Consider the following 22,550-nt stretch of genomic DNA (forward strand, 5'->3'; position numbering starts at 1 on the left):
ACAGTAACATAAAAGGCAGACATAATTGACTATAAGACTTCATAGACTGAGATATAGATACAACTGATCTTTCTACAGTCGTGAAAATGAACCCGCTAAAAGAAATTACTTCCGGTTCATTTCATGGCCGCCAGGTTGAGTGAAGTCGATTGTATTGTGGGATATAGTATCGCACTGTTCTAGTTGTGTTATACTACTAATATTCTATACTGTATAGGCCTACCTTTCAACAATTGTATGGTAATATGCAATGCCGAGCATATTTTTCTTAATCTACCTAGTTCTTCTGTGTTTTAACTATTTATTTAAGTACAAAGATGTTTAACTGACTTATTATATAACATCGTAATACATCCGGTCAGCATTCATATGCAGAATTCGGATACTCTCGCTATAGGCTACTGCCGTAAAAAGATAACGCAGAAATTGTAGGCCTAATAGTAATTTAGTGCTATCATTCCGAATTCAGTCTGTTTTTCGTTCTCTTTCTACCGTTTTGAACCGTCTTGACCAAATAGCATTCGAATGCGGGCTGTAAAAAGCATTTCATTGGTTGGACAAACTGAACAAACACGCCCCCCTCACAAACGAGTCTGAACGAGACTCGGCGCTGCACTGAACAAAGATTTGCAGACCTACCAGAGATGTTGTTCGTCATGTGATTTAGTAAGTATTGTTCATAACAACTCAAAGAGAGCGGGAGAATTTAAGTGTTGGGAGTACGCGTAGGATACTTTTTAAGATCTCTTAGTAGATTTGAAGACATAACTATTAAGGACAAAATATACTCGTTTCGGTCGAGATTGATTCGGCGTTTTTAACGAATCTGTTGACTCAAGGTACGTTTACGCGACAACGATGTACTAAAAACGGAGTTTTTTTCCTTGTACAGAATTGACAACGTTATCTATCCTCGTTCACACGGATCCGCGAAGATGACTAAAAACGCTGTATTATGCATGTCAGACAAGTAGTTGGCGATGTCACTTTGTAAATAAAGACTATGCGCCTGCGCATATAACGTACATTCTTTTACAGAGCATTCGCGCCAAACGCGCATGCCTATCCACCTTATTTTTACAGTTTACTGCACTTTGATATTCTTCTTGTTATTTTCCTATAGTGGCTAATAATTCGGAAGTCCCACACATTCACAGAAAACACCTTACCTTCGCGTTAAAAATAAGGTGGATAGACTAAATACGTAATACGCATGACGTCACCGTTTTCACAGATTAGCGTTTTTGCAGTTTACACTGATATGACAACGGTATCGTTTTCAAATACTTGCACTTTGAAACCTGTTTTCAAAAGTTTGCGTTTTCAGGCCACCAAAATGCCGTTGTCGTGTAAACGCATAAAAAGTTTTCCGTTTTTAGTTGAAAACGGTGTCGCGTAAACATCCCCTCACATCTAAACACAAAAAGACACGCACTGGTCCGCCATCTACTGGCGAAAGGATGTAACTTGCAAAAACATCCGTGAACAAATCTTTTCGGTCAACCGATTCAAAAGAATCGAGTCACTGGGATGAATCAAAATCCCCACCACTGATATTCGGTGTTTCCACGTTGTAAAACATCAGAACGCATGCAATAGAACGTTTTTGATTCCAACGCGATCGACTCCCCGACGTGAAATCGACCAATCCGATGATCCGCTGAAGTCGCGGGATCGCCAGAGATAGGACCGATTACCAAAACATTGAATCGACGGGGTGGTTGTGGTAAGTAGTGAATTTCTCTTTATCTGTATAACTTACATAGTGAATGTAAATAGCTGACCGCACAACGTGAGATGCGGAAATAGCTGTGCGCGCGAGCTGCAAATAGGGTATCGCTAATTAAAGATCGTTCGTTATGCATGTTAAGCATTGTATGTTTTAAAATACTTATCAGAAGCGTTAAGAGTGAATTTGCAGTTATCAATATGTGGTTACTTCACCACAAAACATTACATGAACCCGTTGTGCGCCTTATATTTAACACAATAAATGTTTACAAATAACACAAAACTATACGTTACCATTTCGTCTAAGAAAAATATTACTTAATTTATATTAACGAGTTTTAAAGCAATTTCCAGTTACCTTAACGTGGTTTGTGTGAACCAATATCATTTGTAAGAATTTGTAAGTGTTTAGATACAGCAGTCATTTTAGCAGAAAGTTTCAGCAACAGACAGAAACATGTTGTTTTTTTTTTTTTTTTTTTTTTTAAGACATTGGTTTTTGTCTCTTTGTTTCCCTGCAGCCTGTGTCCCACCGTGCAGTGTGGAGGAATGGCTGCTGCTGCTGGGACTGGGAGGCCGCTCGCGTTTCATTGGCCCCAGCAGTTCTTCTTTCCTCCCTTTAAGTTTTCGCGGTAAATTGTGGAGTCCGCATGCGCATACGCGGATATATCCATAACAGATTCTAAAAACGCTCTTATTTTCAAAACGATTTTTAACTTTAGACTAAACGAAACGTTTTCATCTGTAAAGACTTACTGGCAAGAAGAAAGCTTATTTTTGGTCGGTTGTTTGTCCTTTCAAACTGATTTTTTTGTTGTTGGGTTGAATGAACAAAACCACATTTAGCGCTTAATGTGATTTGCGTGTACATTATAAACTTTACTTTTTACTCTGTGCACTTACAAATGTCAGAATCTTAGTGTTGTAAATGAGTTATTACATACTTTATATGTGTATCATCGTTAGGGTACTTATCTGTAAACAATTATATCATCAAAGTTTTCAGACTAATTCATTACAATATCTCCATAGGTATGGAAAAATGGTGGTGAATGTAAAGACTGGAGATGAGAAACACAACCTCAGTCAGCTGTTGGACTGGCTCAATGACACACTGCAAGCCACTTTCAGTCAAGTGGAGCACACCTGCTCAGGTATTTTTGTTTCCTGGTTAATTAAAATAGGCTATTTTTATTGGATATACCAGCTATGTTGACATTGACTGCTAGCTGCTAACTTTTTTTGTATGAAGTCTGTTTTGAAGTTTAAATATTTTTCACTAACACACTTTAATGGTGTGTTTTTCCAGGTGCTGCTTTTTGTCAGTTGATGGACATCATTCATCCTGGATCTATCGACATAAATAAAGTGAAGTTCACAGCAAAAGAGAACACGGACATCTTGAATAATTTCAATCTGCTACAGGAAGCTTTCAACAAAGCACAAATCAAGAAAGTGAGTTTGTGTAAACTGGAGAAAAAAAATGTTTGATGCAATTAAATTATACTTAGGTTTGTGTTTTTATTTTTCAGTTATATTGACATGCAATTATCAACATGCATTTTTGTCAACAGATGCTTTTTTTTCCTTTTATAGGAACTAGAACTGAAATTGTTGGTGAATGGAGACACACTAAAAACATTAGATTTGCTTACATGGTTCAAAAATATGTATGATCTCAATTTTGCAAAGCAGAAGTATAGCCCTCAGGAGGTTTTTGTTGAGGAGGAAGAGGTGTCATTGGAATCAAGCAGAGAGTTTGGAATGTGTAAGTGTTTACTATTTTTAGTTTTTATTATTGATGATATGATCTTTGTCATTTTTATGACTTTTTTTCTGTTTTTGTTTTGTTTTGTTTTGTTTTTATTGATAGCTAAGAAGGAAGAACATTCTTCAACACTCTACAGTCCTGTAGAAACAAAGTGTCTAAACCAGAAAATGATAAATGCTAAGAAGGTGTCACATGAGTCTTTCTCCTGGATGTGTTTCACCAGAAAGTATTGCCCATCTACCTCAGCTGATGCTGGATCAAACTGTACCAATAGCAAGTACAGTCTAGTATTAGGCAAGAAATACTGGGAAGATGTTACAGCGTCCTGCAGTCAGACTCCATACTGCCTTTATTTATACCATGCGGTGGAGCTTGAGGACGAGAAAGAGGCCAATGTGGTCCTGTTGGGCTTTTTTGACAAAGCTACTGGGGAAAACAAGATCAGACTGCTTAGTGTTCTTCATCCGAAGGAACAGACTGCTGATGCCATCTGTACCGGCATTGTGGAGATGCTGAGGAAGTTCAGAATACCTCTAATGAATATGGCAATATTTTATTCAAATTTCCCAGATCATGAACATCTTCTCGCTGGTCTAAAGCTGCTGAAACCTGAGATTGTATCTTTATGTGGACTTAGAGATATGGCAGGACAAGCATGCCATAATGGTGTCATGAAAATGGAGTTTTCTGGCCTGATTCTGAATCTCATCACAGAAATCTACAAACACTTTCCATCTTTCCCAGCTGCTCTACAAAACTTGCTTGAAGATGTTGAGGGGTCAAACTTCAATAATCTCCTTACGTCTCAATGCTCTCTCTTCTGGAGAATAATCCAGAAAATGACTTTAGCTTGGTCAGACCTTGAGAAATACTTTGGATCTCTGGATACAGACGAAAAAGCAATCTGTCGTCATCTTAGCGATCCCAAAATAAGACTCAGCGTTCTCTTTCTTAACCATGCTTTGCAACCGCTTTGTGATTTTCAGGAGAGTTTCGACCGAGGTGTCAGCGTGACACAGCTGCTCCAAGATGCTTCTCAATTAGTGAGATTTTACACAGCGAGTTTCCTCAGACCGAAAGCAGCGGAGTTTTTTCTTAGGAGAAGAAAGACATCACTTGTACAGGACACAGTGGGACATTTACCTAGAGGAGAGGTTCAAGTTGGCAAACATGCTGCTGATTTTTTCCTGCAGTGCTCTGCGGAGTTGTCTGACTACTTGGAGACGTTCCACAGTTCCATCATCTCCTTCTACACAACTGTTACTGTTAATATTGTTGAACGTTTACCCCTCCCAGACTCCACCCTGAGAAACTTGTCATTAGTGTTGAGTCCAGGAAAAAAGCTTGAGGTGACTGGCAAAGTCGTCCAAGATTTAGGTGTCTGTTTTGGGGTTTGCTCAAGCCCTGAGAATGTCAGCTTGCTCACAGATGAGTTTTTGGAGTACCAGTTCATTGATGAGGGTGACGCACATCCAGCTGACCAGTCAGTGGAGCAGTACTGGAAGACCGAGCTGAGGATTATGGGAAGGACATCTAGTTTTGGGAAATTAATCGTTAGCTTGTTGGCCCTGCCCAAAACATTGAAAAAAAAGATCATTTTTGAACAGGTGAGTCACTGAACTATAAAAAGCTTGAGAAACCTAATTATCATTAATCTGATATGTGTGACAAAATATAATTTCTCCAACTACTTTTAATGTATAGATAGTTTATGAAATGAGTTTAGTTTGGATTAAAAGACTTGTGATGATATTTAAAAAATCAAGAACATCCAGACCACATTACCTCCATAGCAACACACTAGTCTACCATCTAGAACACCTTAGCATCATGACAGTGGGTTTTACTCAAGCAGACATCTAAAAGTTTGCTTTGTATTTGTGGTTGTCTGTATCTCAGATGATTCAACAAGCTGACAGTTTCACGGAGTGGAAAATGAAGGACTGTGAGGAGAAGGACGTGGCTGAGGACGATGTCACAGACAGCAGCTCATATAAAAGCGCTCCATCACATCTCAGCCCAGAGACTCAAGGGAGCATCACATCTGGTAATGAGACATGCGTATACTCTACAAAGCTAAAGACATCTTTGAACTAAAACTTATCGAAAGACATTTAATGAGCCAATTTCTACTTGCTTTGCATCACACTAACAAACGCATTTGATTTTCAGATATCATTGACTTAACGGAAATGGACGACATTGCGCCAATGGAAGTGGAGGACATTTCGCCTCTGGAAGTGGACGATATTGTGCCAATATCTTCTGATTCAGACACAGAAAGCCAACATAACACCGAAGGTTTCAGACCCTTTACCAGCTAGTGATATTTTATCCTTTGTACAATTTTGCAACATTGAGACAGGTCTAAGTAAAACTTATGTTGCCCTTTTTTTTTCCCAGGGGATCAGCCATACGTGTCTGTAATCTTAGGTGATGATGATGACGATGAAATCACTGATGATGACGATGATTACAACTCTGATGCTGATGATGTCATATGGAATTATTCGGTAAATATCTGCTCATTGTTTTTGTTTTTTTAAAGTTTAGTTCTGAATATCTTGATTGAACGCTTTCCTTTTTCTGCCAGAAAAGAAGAGAAAATACATCTTCAACACAAAATGATGAGAAAACAGACAGTTCATACCAGGTAACTTAAATTATTAGGTATTAAAAAGACCTTTTATTGCTTCTGTACATCTAAGTTAAAGCTGAAGTATTTCTGTGCCTTTATTTCTTTAAAATGGAACAGAAAATCGAAACAAGCAGGACTAAAGTAGGACTTGAGACTCTCCATCCAATGACTGCTGTGTTTCTCTCTTTAGGATGGTTACACAGTTGGCGAGATGGTTTGGGGGCCAATTGAGGGCTTTGGTCTTTGGCCCGGACTAGTTCAGAGCTGGGACAGCAAGAGGCCTTGTGGCTCCATGCGTAAAGTGATTTTCTTTGGGAACAGAGTACTATCAGAGGTACAAAAATGATTAAGCAGAGTCTTATGTGCAAGTTTTGTGTTTTTCTTCTTTTATTGACTCAAGGAGAAATATCATGTTATATATTTTTGTCTATTTCAGATCCAAGCTGATGATCTCCTGCCCTTCTTTTCATTTGCGAAGTGCTTCTGTTCTAATTCCTTCGCTACGGTAAAGGCGTATAAAGATGCAATCTTCAGTTCTCTGCAGGTAAGGAATTTTGCTAATTTTGTTATGTATTAGCATGCCGTTTGCAATTTAGTTTGAGATTACAGTCTGGAAAACCTAAGCCTAATTCTGTCCTAAATTTCACTGATAATATTTTTGTTTGCATTTTGCAACACATTTGTTTGAAATTCCTCTTGGTGATGCTAGTGACACAGAAATTACACTTACCATATAAAAAAAAACTAAAATGTTAGTACTGAAAGGTCTTTGCCTCTCATTGTGTGATTTGTCATGTGTCTCTAGGTGGCATCCAGACGCAGTAGAATGTTTTTTTCTCCTGAGACGGACTCTACAGATGAGCTGCTTAGAGTTATGTTGGATTGGGCCTTTGGAGGCTTTGAACCATCGGGTCCAGATGGACTTCAACCTCAACCTCAATCAGAATACAGTGGTATGCAGTAGATAAACACTGAAGACACTCTTTGACCTCTGCTGTATTTCATTGCGTGGACTGTAGTATCATATGCTGTGTTAATTTGCTGTATTTGTATCTTCTGTTTTTCCTTAGACAAGATTTATATGCCTCAATCAGTGAATGGGGACATGGGAAACCACAAAGACCATACAGGAAAGTTATTTCAATTAACTGTGTCTTTAAATAAACTCCCTGAATCTCTGGACCTGCATGATGGCTCAATAGACCTTGGGACAACAGATGCTTACAGAAAACGCATGTATCCAAAATGGAATCAGAGATCCTTGCAGACCGTGAAGACCCGTAGAAAACAAAAACATGCACACCAGAATAAGCAACAAAATACTAAACCAGTCATACAGATCGAGTCCAGACAGAACAGCCAAAAAAGACGTATGTATACCATTCATATATATTATTGCTATTAAAATTTGTGATGGTAAAGCAAAAAATCTCATGTAACCTGGTGTTTATTGAAATGTTTTCAGATCAAATGGTGCATGAATTTCTGAAAAACAAACGAAACATTGAAGGTGAGAAATCATTTCATAGACATTGCAATAACTGTTAATAAATTAAGTTCACCCTAATTTTTTTTTCTCTTCCTTCTCAGAGTTCTGCTTATCATGTGGGAGTATGCCTGTTGAAATCATCCACCCACTCTTCGAAGGAAGGCTGTGTGCGAACTGCAAGGTACTATATTTATAGTTACACAGCTTGTTCTCACATGGGTTCCAGCTATACCTATTACCAAAAATTGCATGAAATCAAGTATACAGTCATACAATATCTTTAAACAAACATTTTCAGTAGGTTAGTGTGTGCAAAGATTATCACTAGTTTTAGCTGAATGATTTCAATGGTGCATCTGTTTGTTTGTCACATGTAGTATAATTTCACGGAGACGCTTTACCGTTATGATGAAGATGGCTATCAGTCGTACTGCACCGTGTGCTGTTCAGGCATGGAGGTCATTTTGTGCGGCCACGAAAGCTGTTGTCGGTGAGTGTTTATGATATTATCACATCGTGAGTGTATATTAGGACCATTTGTATTTTTCTTGGGGCATCTGGTAGAGCTCTTGAACCCGGAATTGGCGGCACAAAACAAGCAGATAGACCTTAGTCATGTTACTGTAAATTTACTGTAAAATTACTGTCATTTTTGACAGGTTTTAAAACGAGGCTTATTTTCATCCATGTGAAATTCAATATGGCCTCTACCCTGACAAAAGTCTATTGCCGATTAAAATCACTTTGCACATCAATGGCTTTGTTTACATGCACAACTTTTGTTTCAGTCGGACTGAATTCATTCAGATCTATAAATCCGAGTGATAAAACTCCTTATTTATCCATTTCTGGTCATAATTTGGAGACAGGTGAGCATATGAACTGCTGTGCCGTGCTGCTGATCACGCAGTAAAAATGCCCCTCCCTGTGTCTGATGAGAGCATGAAACAAGGACTTGGAGGGATATTGTTCTGTTTTGCTTCACAGATGCTGAGTGAAAAGAATTTTAAAATGACAGGACACTTTATTCCACAGGAAGAACAGATCGTTCCATGCGTCACACGTCAATATGCTATCTCTACGTCATTGCACATACGCAGTACTTTCCAGTTTCGGTTTTCAATACTATCAAGTGTTTACATGCTCTCTCAATCGGATTAGAAAAGGAATAAACCACCCCTTCCAATCCGATCGAAGTTTTAGTTGGATCGAGCTCAATTTCTCTCATTTGCAGTTTTGGTAGTGAAACAAACTGTATTTGAATAGAAAAATGCCAACTAGAAGTATCTTCACTAGTGTCTTTACATATTTAAACCCCAATTTGTATAGTTGAATATTGTCTCTTTCCTTTCACTAGCTCCTATTGTGTGGACTGTCTGGATATCCTAGTGGGTGAGGGGACATTCGACCAGCTGAAAAATGTGGACCCGTGGACTTGTTACCTGTGTGCACCTGAGAGCAGCTCTGGAGCCTTGAAGCCCAGGCATGACTGGAGCATCCGTGTGCAGGAATTCTTTGCCAACAACAGTGCCATGGAGTTTGTTAGTGCTTGTTTCATATAGTTCATTATCCTGTAAAGAGATTGAATGATCTTCCTGATTTGTATTTGTATTGGTTTGACTTCTGACATTTGTCCTCTTCAGGAGCCCCATCGTGTTTACCCATCAATCCCCGCTAACCTGCGACGTCCAATCAGAGTCCTTTCCTTATTTGATGGTATAGCCACAGGTAACTTCTCATCTTCCTGGATCACTTGTAGTTTAATACATTTTTTACAGTCTATTCTTGTACTGGTCATGTGGTTCATTTAAATGTATTTTTGTGTTTCAGGATACCTCGTTCTGAGGGATCTTGGCTTCAAAGTGGAAAAATATGTGGCCTCAGAAATAGATGAAGAATCAGTTACCATCTCTATGGTCAACCATGATGGAAAAATCACTCATGTGGATGATGTTAAGAACATTACAAAAGAGCATGTACGGTTGCAAAATAATTTTTTCATCATCTTGTTTGTTTTCTGTCTTAAAATGTTAAAACCTCTCTGTACAAATGCACTGACATTTAATTACACATCCGGAGAAGAATCTGCTCATCGAGTTTATTCTCTTTCATTGTTTAGATTAAGAAATGGGGCCCGTTTGATCTTCTCATCGGTGGAAGTCCGTGTAATGACTTGTCCATAGTCAACCCTGCCCGTAAAGGCTTGTTTGGTAAGACAAAAGTCAAAAGTCTGGATACTGACTAACTTAATACATGGTTCACACATCAGATTTAATGTTCTGTTAAACATGCTGCTGCTGAGCAGACTCAGCATCTGGACCCATAACATAATTCATTGCATCTGAGATCCTCTTTACTCTCTGCAGAGGGCACTGGGCGGCTCTTTTTCGAATATTATCGGCTGCTGAATGTTATGAAGCCGAAGGAGGACGACCCACGACCGTTCTTCTGGCTGTTTGAGAACGTGGTGTTCATGCAAACCAGAGTTAAAGCTGACATTTGCCGCTTTCTGGAAGTGAGTGTGATTCTCTTGTGTTGGATAAAGACTCAGCATTTTCTTGTTGTTTTTTCATATGTTTAGGCTGTAATTTTTTTCTCAGTAAAATGAAACAGCTAAATCTTGTCCTCTCATTTTAAAAGAATGTTTTCTAGTTAAACGGTGTAATAAGTGTGTGTGGTGTGTTTTTAGTGTAACCCTGTGCTTGTTGATGCTGTGAAAGTGAGTCCAGCTCACAGAGCAAGATACTTCTGGGGGAACATACCTGGGATGAACAGGTGAGTTTGAGTCTGGTATATTCATATGACTACCAAACTCAATTAAGACAATGTTTTCCCTGGTAAATACACTCAACTGAGCAGGGATGTCCCGATCAAGTTTTTTTTGTGCCGCTGATCCGAATCATTAAATATTGATTATCTGCCGATACAGAGTTCCAATACTTGTCATTTCCTAGTGCTTGGTGCACACTTCCAAGTACATTCAAGTTATGAAAAAATCAATCCAATGTATACAGGGCTGTGCAGAGAGTTTCTCATGGGCTCAATACATGTTATGTGTTATGGCAACAGTGTCTCAGATAGTCTCACGTCAGATAAAAATAAACGGTAAATAAATTACTTTCGAGTGATTCGTTACAAAAGTGTGCATCAAATATGCTACACACAGAAGCTTGATCTTGCATGTGACGTGCTAGAATAGACCTCATTCACGCGTGCACATTTGAGCTTCTTCTTTTTCTTTTAATGGCAGTTGGCAAACCCACCTGAAGGTGCAAACTGCCACCTACTGCACTACACCTGTGTGACAGCTGATGTAAAATAAAGGATAAGACTTAGGATAGTCGATATCAATCAGTTAAAAAAAAAAAGCTTAATCGGCCAGCGATAACGATCCTTGAGATCGGGTCAGGACATTCCTAATTTAAAAAGTATATAATTATGATATTATACATTAAGTCTTTTATTCTGTTTTCACCAGACCAATCATAGCATCTCCGAATGATAAACTCCGTCTTCAGGATTGTCTGGAGGCCGGTCGCACTGCAAAGGTTTGTCATTTTTGGTTTGAGTTGAGGTTTGAGTTTCTAGCCAAAGATATGCAGTACATGGTTATTGTAATGATGTCACTGTAGTGATGAGTTGTAACACTGTATAATGTACTTATTTTGCAGTATGAAAAAGTTCGCACTATCACTACACGGCCAAACTCACTGAAGCAGGGCACCAATGATGCGCATTTCCCCATCACCATGAATGGAAAAGATGACAATATATGGGTCACAGAAATGGAGAAGTAAGTTAAACTTCTACTCCTTTAGCTATAAATAAAACCTTTAAGCACAAATATGTATTTTATGCTCACTGTCACTTACACTTTCACAGAATATTTGGATTTCCGAAGCATTACACGGATGTCAAAAACATGGGGCGTATGCAGAGGCAGAGAGTGCTGGGGAAGTCCTGGAGTGTCCCTGTCATAAGGCATCTTTTAGCACCACTAAAGGATTACTTTGCTTGTGATGAGGTCCCCTTGAAATGAACAGTTTTTATAATCAGTTTTAATCTGTTTCTGTCAGTGTGAAAAGACTCAGGGACATGAGAGTTTGTTGCTTTTAATTGTTGTACCTTTTTTAACCAAAATGTTATGACTGAAGAATTGTATTGAATAATAGAAAGAAAGAAAGTTAATTCCATTTTATCGAATGATGCATCAAATCACAGGTCACTTTTTAAAACTTTTTTTTTTTTTTTTTTTTTCCCTCAATTTGTAATCAAGTTAAGCTACAAATGGATTGACAAATTTGGAATTGAGCAAAATGAATAAACCTGGTAAATGTGTTCAGTGTTGATCTCTATTGTGTCTAAAGTAAAGCATATTATCAAATAAATCAACAGTAATTCACCGCAGGGCATCTTTGCCCCCACATTTTGTCAGTGACAATTATATCCTGAGTCCTGGTTAATCTTTAACCCTGATAGTTATTCTACATTTGCAATAACCACAGGTTTAATCGTTAATAGAAGATGCATTTACTAAAATAAGTAGTTATTTAGATATTCACTATATATTCATATATCATTCTGGGAGTGTTTAAAAAGACTCAAACGAGTTCTTAACTGGTACCACAAAATAAGAAACAAAACGACTTTTATTTTGAAACATGAAGACAGAAGCGTGTTTTGTTGTGGATGGACAGTCATGGAAAAGTCTTCCACTGTACAAGTAGTTTAGTACGGTTTTACAATGTTTAGAGGAGGTTAAAAATAAATAAAAAAAGAATAGTATGTGTGAAGTGTTTACATAAACGTGCAATGTGAAGGAATGGCCGCTATTTGGACACCACTTGCGCTTCATTGGCAGCAGCATCCGTTTCCTCTCTTTCAAGTTTTCGCGGTAAAGGAATGAGGCCATGTGTGGATATGAGCTATATCCATTCTCAAATCCTTCTGATATTCCAAGTGTTGCCATTGAATTCTGGATATGCCAGGTGTAAAGACGTCTTTATCTAAAGGGGCCTCCGGTCAAAAAGAAAACATCTTTTCGGTTTGTTGCTTTTCCTTTGAGCAGTGTGCGGGTTACATTTTCATGATTAGCTAAAAAATTCCCCCACGGTACTAATTATTTTAAAACCACCGTGTAAAAGAGTTACAATTCAGATTCAGAAGTCCGTCTTTATAGCCGAATATATTAGATTCACTGTAGTGAGACTAGAAGCACACAATCGTAATTCATGGGTTTGTTTCTATCTCTACTGCACGTCTGTCATCCAGAGAATATCGCGCGCGCAAATGATTTAAAAATAACGGTCTTTTCGCTTTACCGCCGGTTTCTGACTGATATTAGACTAAATATATGTGTTTGTGATTTCAGCGACATGTTACACGTCTAATTTAGCTTAATATGAGTTAGTAAGTGTAATTGAGAAGTTTTTGTTTATTGACTAAATGCAGTGCAGCATATCCTCGTTCAGTGTTTTCTTAGTTTAGGAGTTTTCAAACCGAAACTATATTTTTATAGTACATTTTACATACAATTTCTCCACAGGTTATGGAAAAATGCTGATGAATCTACAGATTGGAGAAACACAATATCAGTGAGCTGTTGGACTGACTCAATGACATACTCCAAGACACTTTCAGTCAAGTGCAGCACACCTGCTCAGGTATTTTTGTTTAATTTGGTATAATGTTGTCACTGACTTCAAATTTTTTGGGTGAAGTTGTTTGTGATAGTCCAGTATTCCCTCCCCAAACATTTTTAAACATTACTTTGAACATATCATCTTAATATCAAAGTCTGGTGTGTTTTCCCAGGTTCAGTGTTTGCCTATTTATTGACATAATTCCTCTCTGAATGTGTTTATGTAATTAGTGTTTTATTATACAGGGTTTTTTTTAATGTAATTATGATGTGCAATGCTCAACATTATTATCACCCATGTATTTTTACCCCTTTTATAGAAACTAGAGCAGAAATTGTTGGTGAATGGACAAATTCTGAAAACAACATGATCACAGAGCCTGAAATGTGTAGGTGTTTAGTTTTGAGTTAATTTTTATTTTTATTGAATTGAGCATATTGAAAAATTAAATATGGTCATTGGTCTTGTAAACTTTATTTGTCATTTTTTTATTTGTAGCTAAGAAGGGAAAACGTTCTTCAAGAATCAACAGTTCTGTATACAAACAGTCAAAGTGTCCAAACCAGAGCAAGAAGAATGCTAAAAAGAGATCAGATGAATCTTTTTCCTGCACCCCAGCCACAATTTGTTTCATCAGAAAGTATTGCCCATCTACCTCAACTGATGCTGGATCAAACTGTACCAATAGCAAGGACAGTCTAGTATTAGGCAAGAAATACTGGGAAGATATTACAGCCTCCTGCAGTCAGACTCCATACTGCCTTTATTTATACCATGGGGTGGAGCTTGAGGACGAGAAAGAGGCCAGTGTGGTCCTGTTGGGCTTTTTTGACAAAGCTACTGGGGAAAACAAGATCAGACTGCTTGGTGTTCTTCATCCGAAGGAACAGACTGCTGATGCCATCTGTACCGGCATTGTGGAGATGCTAAGGAAGTTCAGAATACCTCTAATGAATATGGCAATATTTTATTCAAATTTCCCAGATCATGAACATCTTCTCGCTGGTCTAAAGCTGCTGAAACCTGAGATTGTATCTTTTTGTGGACTTACAGATATGGCAGGACAAGCATGCCATAATGGTGTCATGAAAATGGAGTTTTCTGGCCTGATTCTGAATCTCATCAGAGAAATTTACAAACACTTTCCATCTTTCCCAGCTGCTCTACAAAACTTGATTGAAGATGTTGAGGGGTCAAACTTCAATAATCTCCTTACGTCTCAATGCTCTCTCTTTTGGAGAATAATCCAGAAAATGACTTTAGCTTGGTCAGACCTTGAGAAATACTTTGGATCTCTGGATACAGACGAAAAAGCAATCTGTCGTCATCTTAGCGATCCCAAAATAAGACTCAGCGTTCTCTTTCTTAGCCATGCTTTGCAACCGCTTTGTGATTTTCAGGAGAGTTTCGAACGAGGTGTCAGCGTGACACAGCTGCTCCAAGATGCTTCTCAATTAGTGAGATTTTACACAGTGAGTTTCCTCAGACCAAGAACAGCAGAGTTCTTTCTTAGGAGAGGAAAGACCTCGCTTGTACAGGACACAGTGGGACATTTACCTAGAGGAGAGGTCCAAGTTGGCAAACAGGCTGCTGATTTTCTCCTGCAGTGCTCTGCGGAGTTGTCTGACTACTTGGAGACGTTCCACAGTTCCATCATCTCCTTCTACACAACTGTTACTGTTAATCTTGTTGAACGTTTACCCCTCCCAGACTCCACCCTGAGAAACTTGTCATTAGTGTTGAGTCCAGGAAAAAAGCTTGAGGTGACTGGCAAAGTCGTCCAAGATTTAGGTGTCTGTTTTGGGGTTTGCTCAAGCCCTGAGAATGTCAGCTTGCTCACAGATGAGTTTTTGGAGTACCAGTTCATTGATGAGGGTGACGCACATCCAGCTGACCAGTCAGTGGAGCAGTACTGGAAGGCCGAGCTGAGGATTATGGGAAGGACATCTAGTTTTGGAAAAATTATCATTAGCTTATTGGCCCTGCCCAAAACATTGAAAAAAGAGATCATTTTTGAACAGGTGAGTCACTGAACTATAAAAAGCTTGAGAAACCAAATCATCATTAATCTGATATCAGTCTACTACCATCTAAAACACCCTAGCATCATGATTGTGGGTTTTATACAAGCAAATATCTAAAAGTTTTTGTATTTGTGTGTTTGTGGTTGTGTTTCTCAGATTTTTAATCAAAATGACAATCTCAATGAGAGTAAAATGAAGGACTGTGAGAAAAAGGACATGTCTGAGGACGATATCACAGACAGCAGCTCATATAAAAGCGCTCCATCACATCTCAGCCCAGAGACTCAAGGTAGCATCACATCTGGTCAGGTCTTTGTACCTTTGAAGCCGAAAGACATGTTATAACATAGGAACTTGACAACAAGGTTAATAAAAAACTGTTGAGGAACTGATCTCTATTTGCTATGCATAACACTCTAACAAATGTTTCTGATTCTCAGATGTTATTGACTTAAGGGAAGTGGAAGACATTGTGGCAATGGAGGTGGAGGATATTGTGACAGTCTATTCTGATTCTGGCCCAGAAAGTCAAAATGACAGAAAAGGTTTCATGCTCTGTATAAATATACCAGCTAGTGGTATTTTGTCCTTTCTGAAACTTTGCAACTTGGCCCAAATCAAACTTTATTTTGTCCTTTCTTTGTTGCCAGGAGATCAGCCATATGTGTCCAGTGATAATGATGAGTACAGCAGCAGTGATGATGATGATGATGATGACAGTTACAGCAGTAGTGATGATGATGTTAAATGGACTGAGGTATATATCTACTTGTTTGCAAAGAAGGGTGTTGTTTTGTTGTGGATATCTTGATTGAACACATTGCTTTCTCTGCCAGAAAAGAAAAGAAAGCATCTTGCGTAACAATGAGAAAACAAACAGTCCATACCAGGTAACTTCTTTAACATTTCTAAAATTAAAGACTTTTATTACTTGCATGCATTGTAGTAAAAGCTGAAGTGTGTAATTTCTGTCTCTAATCATCACCAAAAGGAATTGTAGGGGAAAAAAAAAAAAAAAAGATTGTTTTCAAACAGGGTTCCCAAACACCCTCCCTCTCAGCCATTGGTTGATATAACAAATATCCCTGGCTCAAAATCAAAATCAATCACTTCTGGGGAAAATCAACCTAAAATGGCTTGGTTAACTCCACATATTAAAGTAATAGTTCATCCGAAAATTCATATGATAGCTCTGTGTGAGGATTTATAGTCATATGATAGAAAGAACATTTCTAACATTACACACTTCATCTTTAAAGTAATCTGTGTGATTAGATCTTAGACTGTCTAATGACTGCTGCTTTTTTTTAGGGCAATTACACAGTCGGTGAGATGGTTTGGGGGCCGATTGAGGGCTTTGGTCTTTGGCCTGGACTAGTTCAGAGCTGGGACAGGAAGAGGCCTTGTGGCTCCATACGTAAAGTGATTTTCTTTGGAAACAGGATGCTGACAGAGGTATAAAAATGCAGAGTCTTATGTGCAAATTTTGTGCTCTTATTTTATTTACTCAATGAAAAATAATCATGTTACATATATTTTCCATTGTAGATCCAAGTTGACGATCTCCTGCCCTTCTTTTCATTTGCTAAGTGCTTCTGCTCCAATTCCTTTGCTACAGTAGCGACATATAAAGATGCTATCTTCAATTCTCTGCAGGTAGTACAAATTTTATTTGCTAGTATCATGTTTTAGCATATCCGTTTGCCAGGGTGCAGATTGCAATTTATTCTGACATTTTATTTTAAGATCTCAAACAAATTTTCCATGCAAGTACATAAACACAAACACATGTAATCAAAGTTTTATATGTAATATGTTATAGGTGGCATCCAGACGCAGTAGAATGTTTTTTTCTCCTGAGATGGACTCAACGGATGAGCTGCTTAGAGTTATGCTGGACTGGGCCTTTGGTGGCTTTAAACCAACAGGCCCGGATGGACTTCGACCTCAATCAGAATACAGTGGTATGCAGCACTGAAGAAACTCGTTGACCTCTGCTGTATTTCATTGCATGGACTGTAATGTTGAACTTTAAGTCTCTGTTTCATATTCATTGTTATTTTGCTGTTTATTTACTGTGTTTTTGTTTTTTTTCCTTCCTTAGAAGAGGATTTTATGCCACGATCTGTGAATGGGAATGTTGGATCCTCTCCGAACTACAAAGACCATAGAGAAAAATTATTTAAATTAACTGTATCTCTGAATAAACTCCCTGAATCTCTGGACCTGCACAAAGGTTCGATAAACCTCAGAAAAAAAGATGTTTACAGAAAGTTCATGCATCCAAAATTGAATCAGAGATCTGTGCAGACTGTGAGGACATGTAGAGAACAGAAACGTACAAACTGGAATAAGTATCTAAATATCATCGAAAGTATGCAGGTCGAGTCCAGACAGAACAGCCAAAAAAGATGTATGTACACCATTGTTATTTATTGTTGCTATTAAAATTGTGATGGTAAACAAAAAAAATCCCATTTAACCTGGTGCTTATTGAAATGTTTTCACAGATCAAATGGTGCATGAATTCCTGGAAAACAAGAGAAACATTGATGGTGAGAAACCCTTTCCTAGACATTGCAACAGTGGCATAACTTTGTTTTAAAAAGTGGGTGGGACAGGATTGTGTGTATTGGGGGGGGGTTGCATATCAGAAATATACAATAATAAATGCATGTAGTTTTTTTTTTTTTTTTTTTTCATTGGATGAGAAAGATGCTCATCAGTGATTATATATCAAGTGCAGGGACACGTTTGTGTGCACGTCCGTGCCGCGAGGTGTTTCAGAAAGTGGTGGGGACAAAACTGACCCTGGCAAAAAGTGGATGGGACATGTCCCACCTGCAAATTACACTTATGATTTGCAATAACTGTTGATAATGAGTAAAGTTTGTCCTAATTTCACTTCTTTTCCTTCTCAGAGTTCTGCTTATCATGTGGGAGTACATTCGTCGAAATCATCCACCCACTCTTCCAAGGCAGCCTGTGCATGAAATGCAAGGTACAATGTAATTACATAACTGTAGATGTTCCTCACATCACACATTTGTAGTTTTCAAGGATCTAGTCAGCGAGTTTAGGGTTGTCTAATTTCATGCTGGCCAGTAGGACACCTGCTTCTCCTTAAAGAGTTTGGCTATTTCAGCTATACCCATTAGTAACAGTTGCATAAAACCACCTATATACTGTCAGTGATTGGCCTGCATAAAGCTAAAGTCCCTATTAAGACAAGTCAGTCCCCTCAACAACAATTTTGGTGAGTACAGCTCCTGTCTAAATAAATCATGAAGTTTGCTACTTTAGCTCAAATAGCTGGTCCAGTTATTGCTTATGCGCATTAAAGAGTAAACAACTTGTCGAATGGTCAAATGATTCTGACTCTAATGTGAATAGCATCAAATAGGCAAATAGAAAGTGAAGTGGAACTTTACCTGCCATTGAGCACTACAATTTCTCCTATTAATTCTTGGACTGTCTCTGCTTAGATCTCTGACCTCAACCCAACCATTTTGGGATAAATTAGTGTTCAAAATCAGCACCTGACCTCACTCATGCTCTTGTAAATGCTACTAGTTGTAGCTGAATGATTTCAATGGTGTGTCTGTTTGTTTGTCACATGTAGTATAATTTCACGGAGACGCTGTACCGTTATGATGAAGATGGCTATCAGTCGTACTGCACCGTGTGCTGTTCTGGCATGGAGGTCATTCTGTGCGGTCATGAAAGCTGTTGTCGGTGAGTGTGGTTGTTGATCACAAAACTGTCCAAAAAAATACAAATTTAAAACTGCACTGTTTCTCAGTCACTAATCATTCATTCATTACAATGTTAAAGGGATAGTTCACCCAAAAATTTGTTTACTCCCCCTCAAGCCATCCTAAATGTATATGACTTTCTTCTTTCAAACACAGTCTGAGTTGTATTAAAACATATTCTGGCCCTTTCAAGCTTTATAATAGGAGTGAATAGTAACTGAGATTTTGAAGCCCCAAAAAAGCACATCCATCCATAATAAAACTTTATAAACTAGAATCACTGGCTTCCATATGCAAGTTGATTCTGGTGGGAAAGTGAACTTTGACCTGATGCATGTCATATTGACGAATGCAGAAGGATGGAGCGAAACAGAACACCGGTCACGAACTAGGAGTCTAAAATGAGTAGTTTTAAAGAGAAATGTCAGAGGAGCTTGAATTTGTTCCCCAGCCCTGGAGCCGTATGGATGATGGATGTGATTTTTTTTTTTTTTTTTTTTTTTTTTTTTTTTTTGGGCTTCAAAATATTGGTTACTATTCACTCTCATTATAAAGCTTGGAAGAGCCAGAATATTTTTAATATTAATAAAACTCCGACTGAAAGAAGAAAGTCATATACACCTATAATAGCTTGAGGGTGAGTAAATGATGGGATAATTTTTCATTTTTGGGTGAACTAATTGAACTTTAATTGATAAAGTAAATTAAATCAGAAAAATGCAAAGTTTAATCATTTTCACAAGTTTTGACTGCTAATCTAATTTGGTCTCTTCCCTTTCTCTAGCTGCTATTGTGTGGACTGTCTGGATATCCTAGTGGGTGAGGGGACATTCGACCGGCTGAAAAATGTGGACCCGTGGACTTGTTACCTGTGTGCACCTGAGAGCAGCTCTGGAGCCTTGAAGCCCAGGCATGACTGGAGCATCCGTGTGCAGGAATTCTTTGCCAACAACAGTGCCATGGAGTTTGTTAGTGCTTGTTTCATATAGTTCATTATCCTGTAAAGAGATTGAATGATCTTCCTGATTTGTATTTGCATTGGTTTGACTCCTGACATTTGTCCTCCTCAGGAGCCCCATCGTGTTTACCCATCAATCCCCGCTAACCTGCGACGTCCAATCAGAGTCCTTTCCTTATTTGATGGTATAGCCACAGGTAACTTCTTATCTTCCTGGACCACTTGTAGTTTAAAACATTTATTACAGTCTGTTCTTGTATTGGTCATTTGGTTCATTTAAATGTATTTTTGTGTTTCAGGATACCTCGTTCTGAGGGATCTTGGCTTCAAAGTGGAAAAATATGTGGCCTCAGAAGTTGATGAAGAATCAGTTACCATCTCTATGGTCAACCATGATGGAAAAATCTCTCATGTGGCTGATGTTAAGAACATTACTAAAAAACACGTATGCAAAATAATAATTTCAAAATAGTCTTTAAATGTTAAAACCTCTCTGTACAAATGCACTGAGATTTTATTTCACATTCAAAGAAAAATCTGCTCATCGAGTTTATTCTCTCATTGTTCAGATTGAGAAATGGGGCCCGTTTGATCTTCTCATCGGTGGAAGTCCGTGTAATGACTTGTGCACAGCCAATCCTAGCCGAAAGGGCTTGTTTGGTAAGACATGTCTGATACATGTTGCACACAAAATGAGAAGCACTTGATCTGGCGAACTATAATCTGCCTGGCTTTATGCAGCTTCGTGGAGTCCGAGTACACATATTTACCAAGGGTTACCAACCTTTTTCCAGTAAGCAAAAGTCCGGATACTCAAAATGAACACATGGTTCATGCATCAAGTGGGAGGATTTTGTCAAACTACTGAGCAGTCTAAACACCTGGTCTCATGTCAAAATGGATGACATAATTCATTTCATCTGAGATCCTCTTTACTCTCTGCAGAGGGCACTGGGCGGCTCTTTTTCGAATATTATCGGCTGCTGAATGTTTTGAAGCCGAAGGAGGATGACCCACGACCGTTCTTCTGGCTGTTTGAGAACGTGGTGTCAATGGAAACCAGAGTTAAAGCTGACATTTCCCGCTTTCTGGAAGTAAGTGTGATTGTGTTTTTTTTGGATTGAGGTTTGAACCTGCTAGGACATATGTTCAAATATATTTCTCAAATCTTGGCCTCACATTTTCAGTATTTTTTTTTTTTTTTTTTAGTCACATGGTATATTAAGTGTGTGTGGTTTGTTTTTAGTGTAACCCTGTGCTTGTTGATGCTGTGAAAGTGAGTCCAGCTTACAGAGCGAGATTCTTCTGGGGGAACATACCTGGGATGAACAGGTGAGTTTGTTATATTCATATAACTGTCAAACTCATTTAAGACAATGTTTTCCCTTTTAAATACACTCAACTGTGTGAAGTATATAATTATGATATTATACATTAAGTGTTTTATTCTATTTTCACCAGACCAATCATAGCATCTCAGAAAGATAAACTCAGTCTTCAGGATTGTCTGGAGGCCGGTCGCACTGCAAAGGTTTGTCATGAGTTTCTAGCCAAATATATGCAGTACACATTAATTTTAATGATCCCATTACACTTAATTGTGTCAGTGTTGCCCACCTGAATTCTGATGCTATGTAATGTACCATTTTGCAGTATGAAAAAGTTCGCACTATCACCACACGACCAAACATACAGAAACCAGGCGTTGATGACAGGCATTACCCCATCATCATGAACGGAAAAGATGACAGTCTGTGGATCACTGAATTGGAGAAGTAACTTTTACTTATTCTATCCTTTCAGTTTTACATTCTTTCCAAATTCAGTCACAAATATGTATTTTGTTTATACTCACTCTTACACTTGCACTTTGACAGAATATTTGGATTTCCGAAGCATTACACAGACGTGAAAAATCTGGGGCGTATGCAGAGGCAGAGAGTGCTGGGGAAGTCCTGGAGTGTCCCTGTCATAAGGCATCTTTTTGCACCACTAAAGGATTACTTTGCTTGTGACTAAGTTCTCTTAAAATGAACAGAAGTTTATGGTGCACTTTTCACCTTTCAGAGTAAAAAGACTCAGGGAAACAACAGTTTGTTACTTTTTATTGTTTTTTTGTCGTTTAAAATGAATAAACCTAGTAAATGTTTGTGTATTGCTCTGTGAAGTGACAAGATAATAGACCTTTTGGAACTTTGTACCAGTATTATTTAGAACTGAAATGAGGGTTGACCAGTGACGAAATGAACTGTTTTCATTTATTCAGGCCTTAATATAATTTATTTGAGCTGTTTTCCCCCAGAAGTTTTTTGTTTTTGTTTTTTTTCTCCATTATATTTTTTTGTACTTTTTTTTTTTTTTTTTTAAAGTGAAGTGTTGGTCTATTTATATCAAATATATTAATTAATTAATTCAAATGCTCACTATGATGTCTAAACCTATAACTATATATAAACCTGTAACTGGGCTTAGAATAGAGGTTTATCAAGTGTTAGATAAGAGAAAAAACACAAGTAATTCATACAGCCTTTATTTATTTATT

The 22,550-nt window shown here is 38.1% G+C and overlaps 2 protein-coding genes across 3 annotated transcripts; both read left to right on the top strand.

Annotated features, from left to right (window-relative positions):
• The first annotated feature begins 634 nt into the window (after positions 1 to 634).
• dnmt3bb.2 (DNA (cytosine-5-)-methyltransferase 3 beta, duplicate b.2) lies at positions 635 to 11,967 on the top strand. Of its 2 annotated transcripts, XM_051881113.1 has the most exons (26): positions 640 to 666; positions 2,253 to 2,363; positions 2,764 to 2,885; positions 3,041 to 3,186; positions 3,328 to 3,499; positions 3,605 to 5,109; positions 5,402 to 5,549; positions 5,675 to 5,803; positions 5,906 to 6,015; positions 6,096 to 6,155; positions 6,331 to 6,474; positions 6,577 to 6,684; positions 6,946 to 7,093; positions 7,211 to 7,510; positions 7,606 to 7,650; positions 7,731 to 7,810; positions 8,007 to 8,119; positions 8,987 to 9,170; positions 9,273 to 9,357; positions 9,460 to 9,605; positions 9,749 to 9,839; positions 9,996 to 10,144; positions 10,319 to 10,404; positions 11,108 to 11,177; positions 11,301 to 11,422; positions 11,512 to 11,967. In XM_051881113.1, exons 2-26 carry the CDS (start codon positions 2,281 to 2,283, stop codon positions 11,666 to 11,668), a joined length of 4,503 nt encoding a protein of 1,500 aa, XP_051737073.1. In that variant the 5' UTR covers positions 640 to 666; positions 2,253 to 2,280; the 3' UTR covers positions 11,669 to 11,967. The 2 variants fall into 2 exon arrangements, with proteins under 2 accessions (XP_051737075.1, XP_051737073.1); XM_051881115.1 differs by lacking the exon at positions 11,512 to 11,967 and having other exon boundaries at positions 635 to 666; positions 11,301 to 11,426.
• Positions 11,968 to 12,309: 342 nt separating this feature from the next.
• dnmt3bb.3 (DNA (cytosine-5-)-methyltransferase beta, duplicate b.3) lies at positions 12,310 to 22,157 on the top strand. Its single transcript, XM_051881116.1, has 24 exons — positions 12,310 to 12,673; positions 13,175 to 13,292; positions 13,591 to 13,659; positions 13,770 to 15,292; positions 15,452 to 15,584; positions 15,736 to 15,840; positions 15,946 to 16,052; positions 16,132 to 16,185; positions 16,607 to 16,750; positions 16,844 to 16,951; positions 17,118 to 17,259; positions 17,400 to 17,708; positions 17,806 to 17,850; positions 18,217 to 18,296; positions 18,918 to 19,030; positions 19,835 to 20,018; positions 20,121 to 20,205; positions 20,308 to 20,453; positions 20,578 to 20,668; positions 20,954 to 21,102; positions 21,255 to 21,340; positions 21,470 to 21,539; positions 21,662 to 21,783; positions 21,886 to 22,157. The coding sequence occupies exons 3-24, from the start codon at positions 13,638 to 13,640 to the stop codon at positions 22,025 to 22,027; spliced, it is 3,960 nt and encodes a 1,319-aa protein (XP_051737076.1). The 5' UTR covers positions 12,310 to 12,673; positions 13,175 to 13,292; positions 13,591 to 13,637; the 3' UTR covers positions 22,028 to 22,157.
• Positions 22,158 to 22,550: the final 393 nt, after the last annotated feature.

This window comes from Ctenopharyngodon idella, chromosome 22, assembly GCF_019924925.1.
Source record: "Ctenopharyngodon idella isolate HZGC_01 chromosome 22, HZGC01, whole genome shotgun sequence".
Taxonomy (NCBI): domain Eukaryota; kingdom Metazoa; phylum Chordata; class Actinopteri; order Cypriniformes; family Xenocyprididae; genus Ctenopharyngodon; species Ctenopharyngodon idella.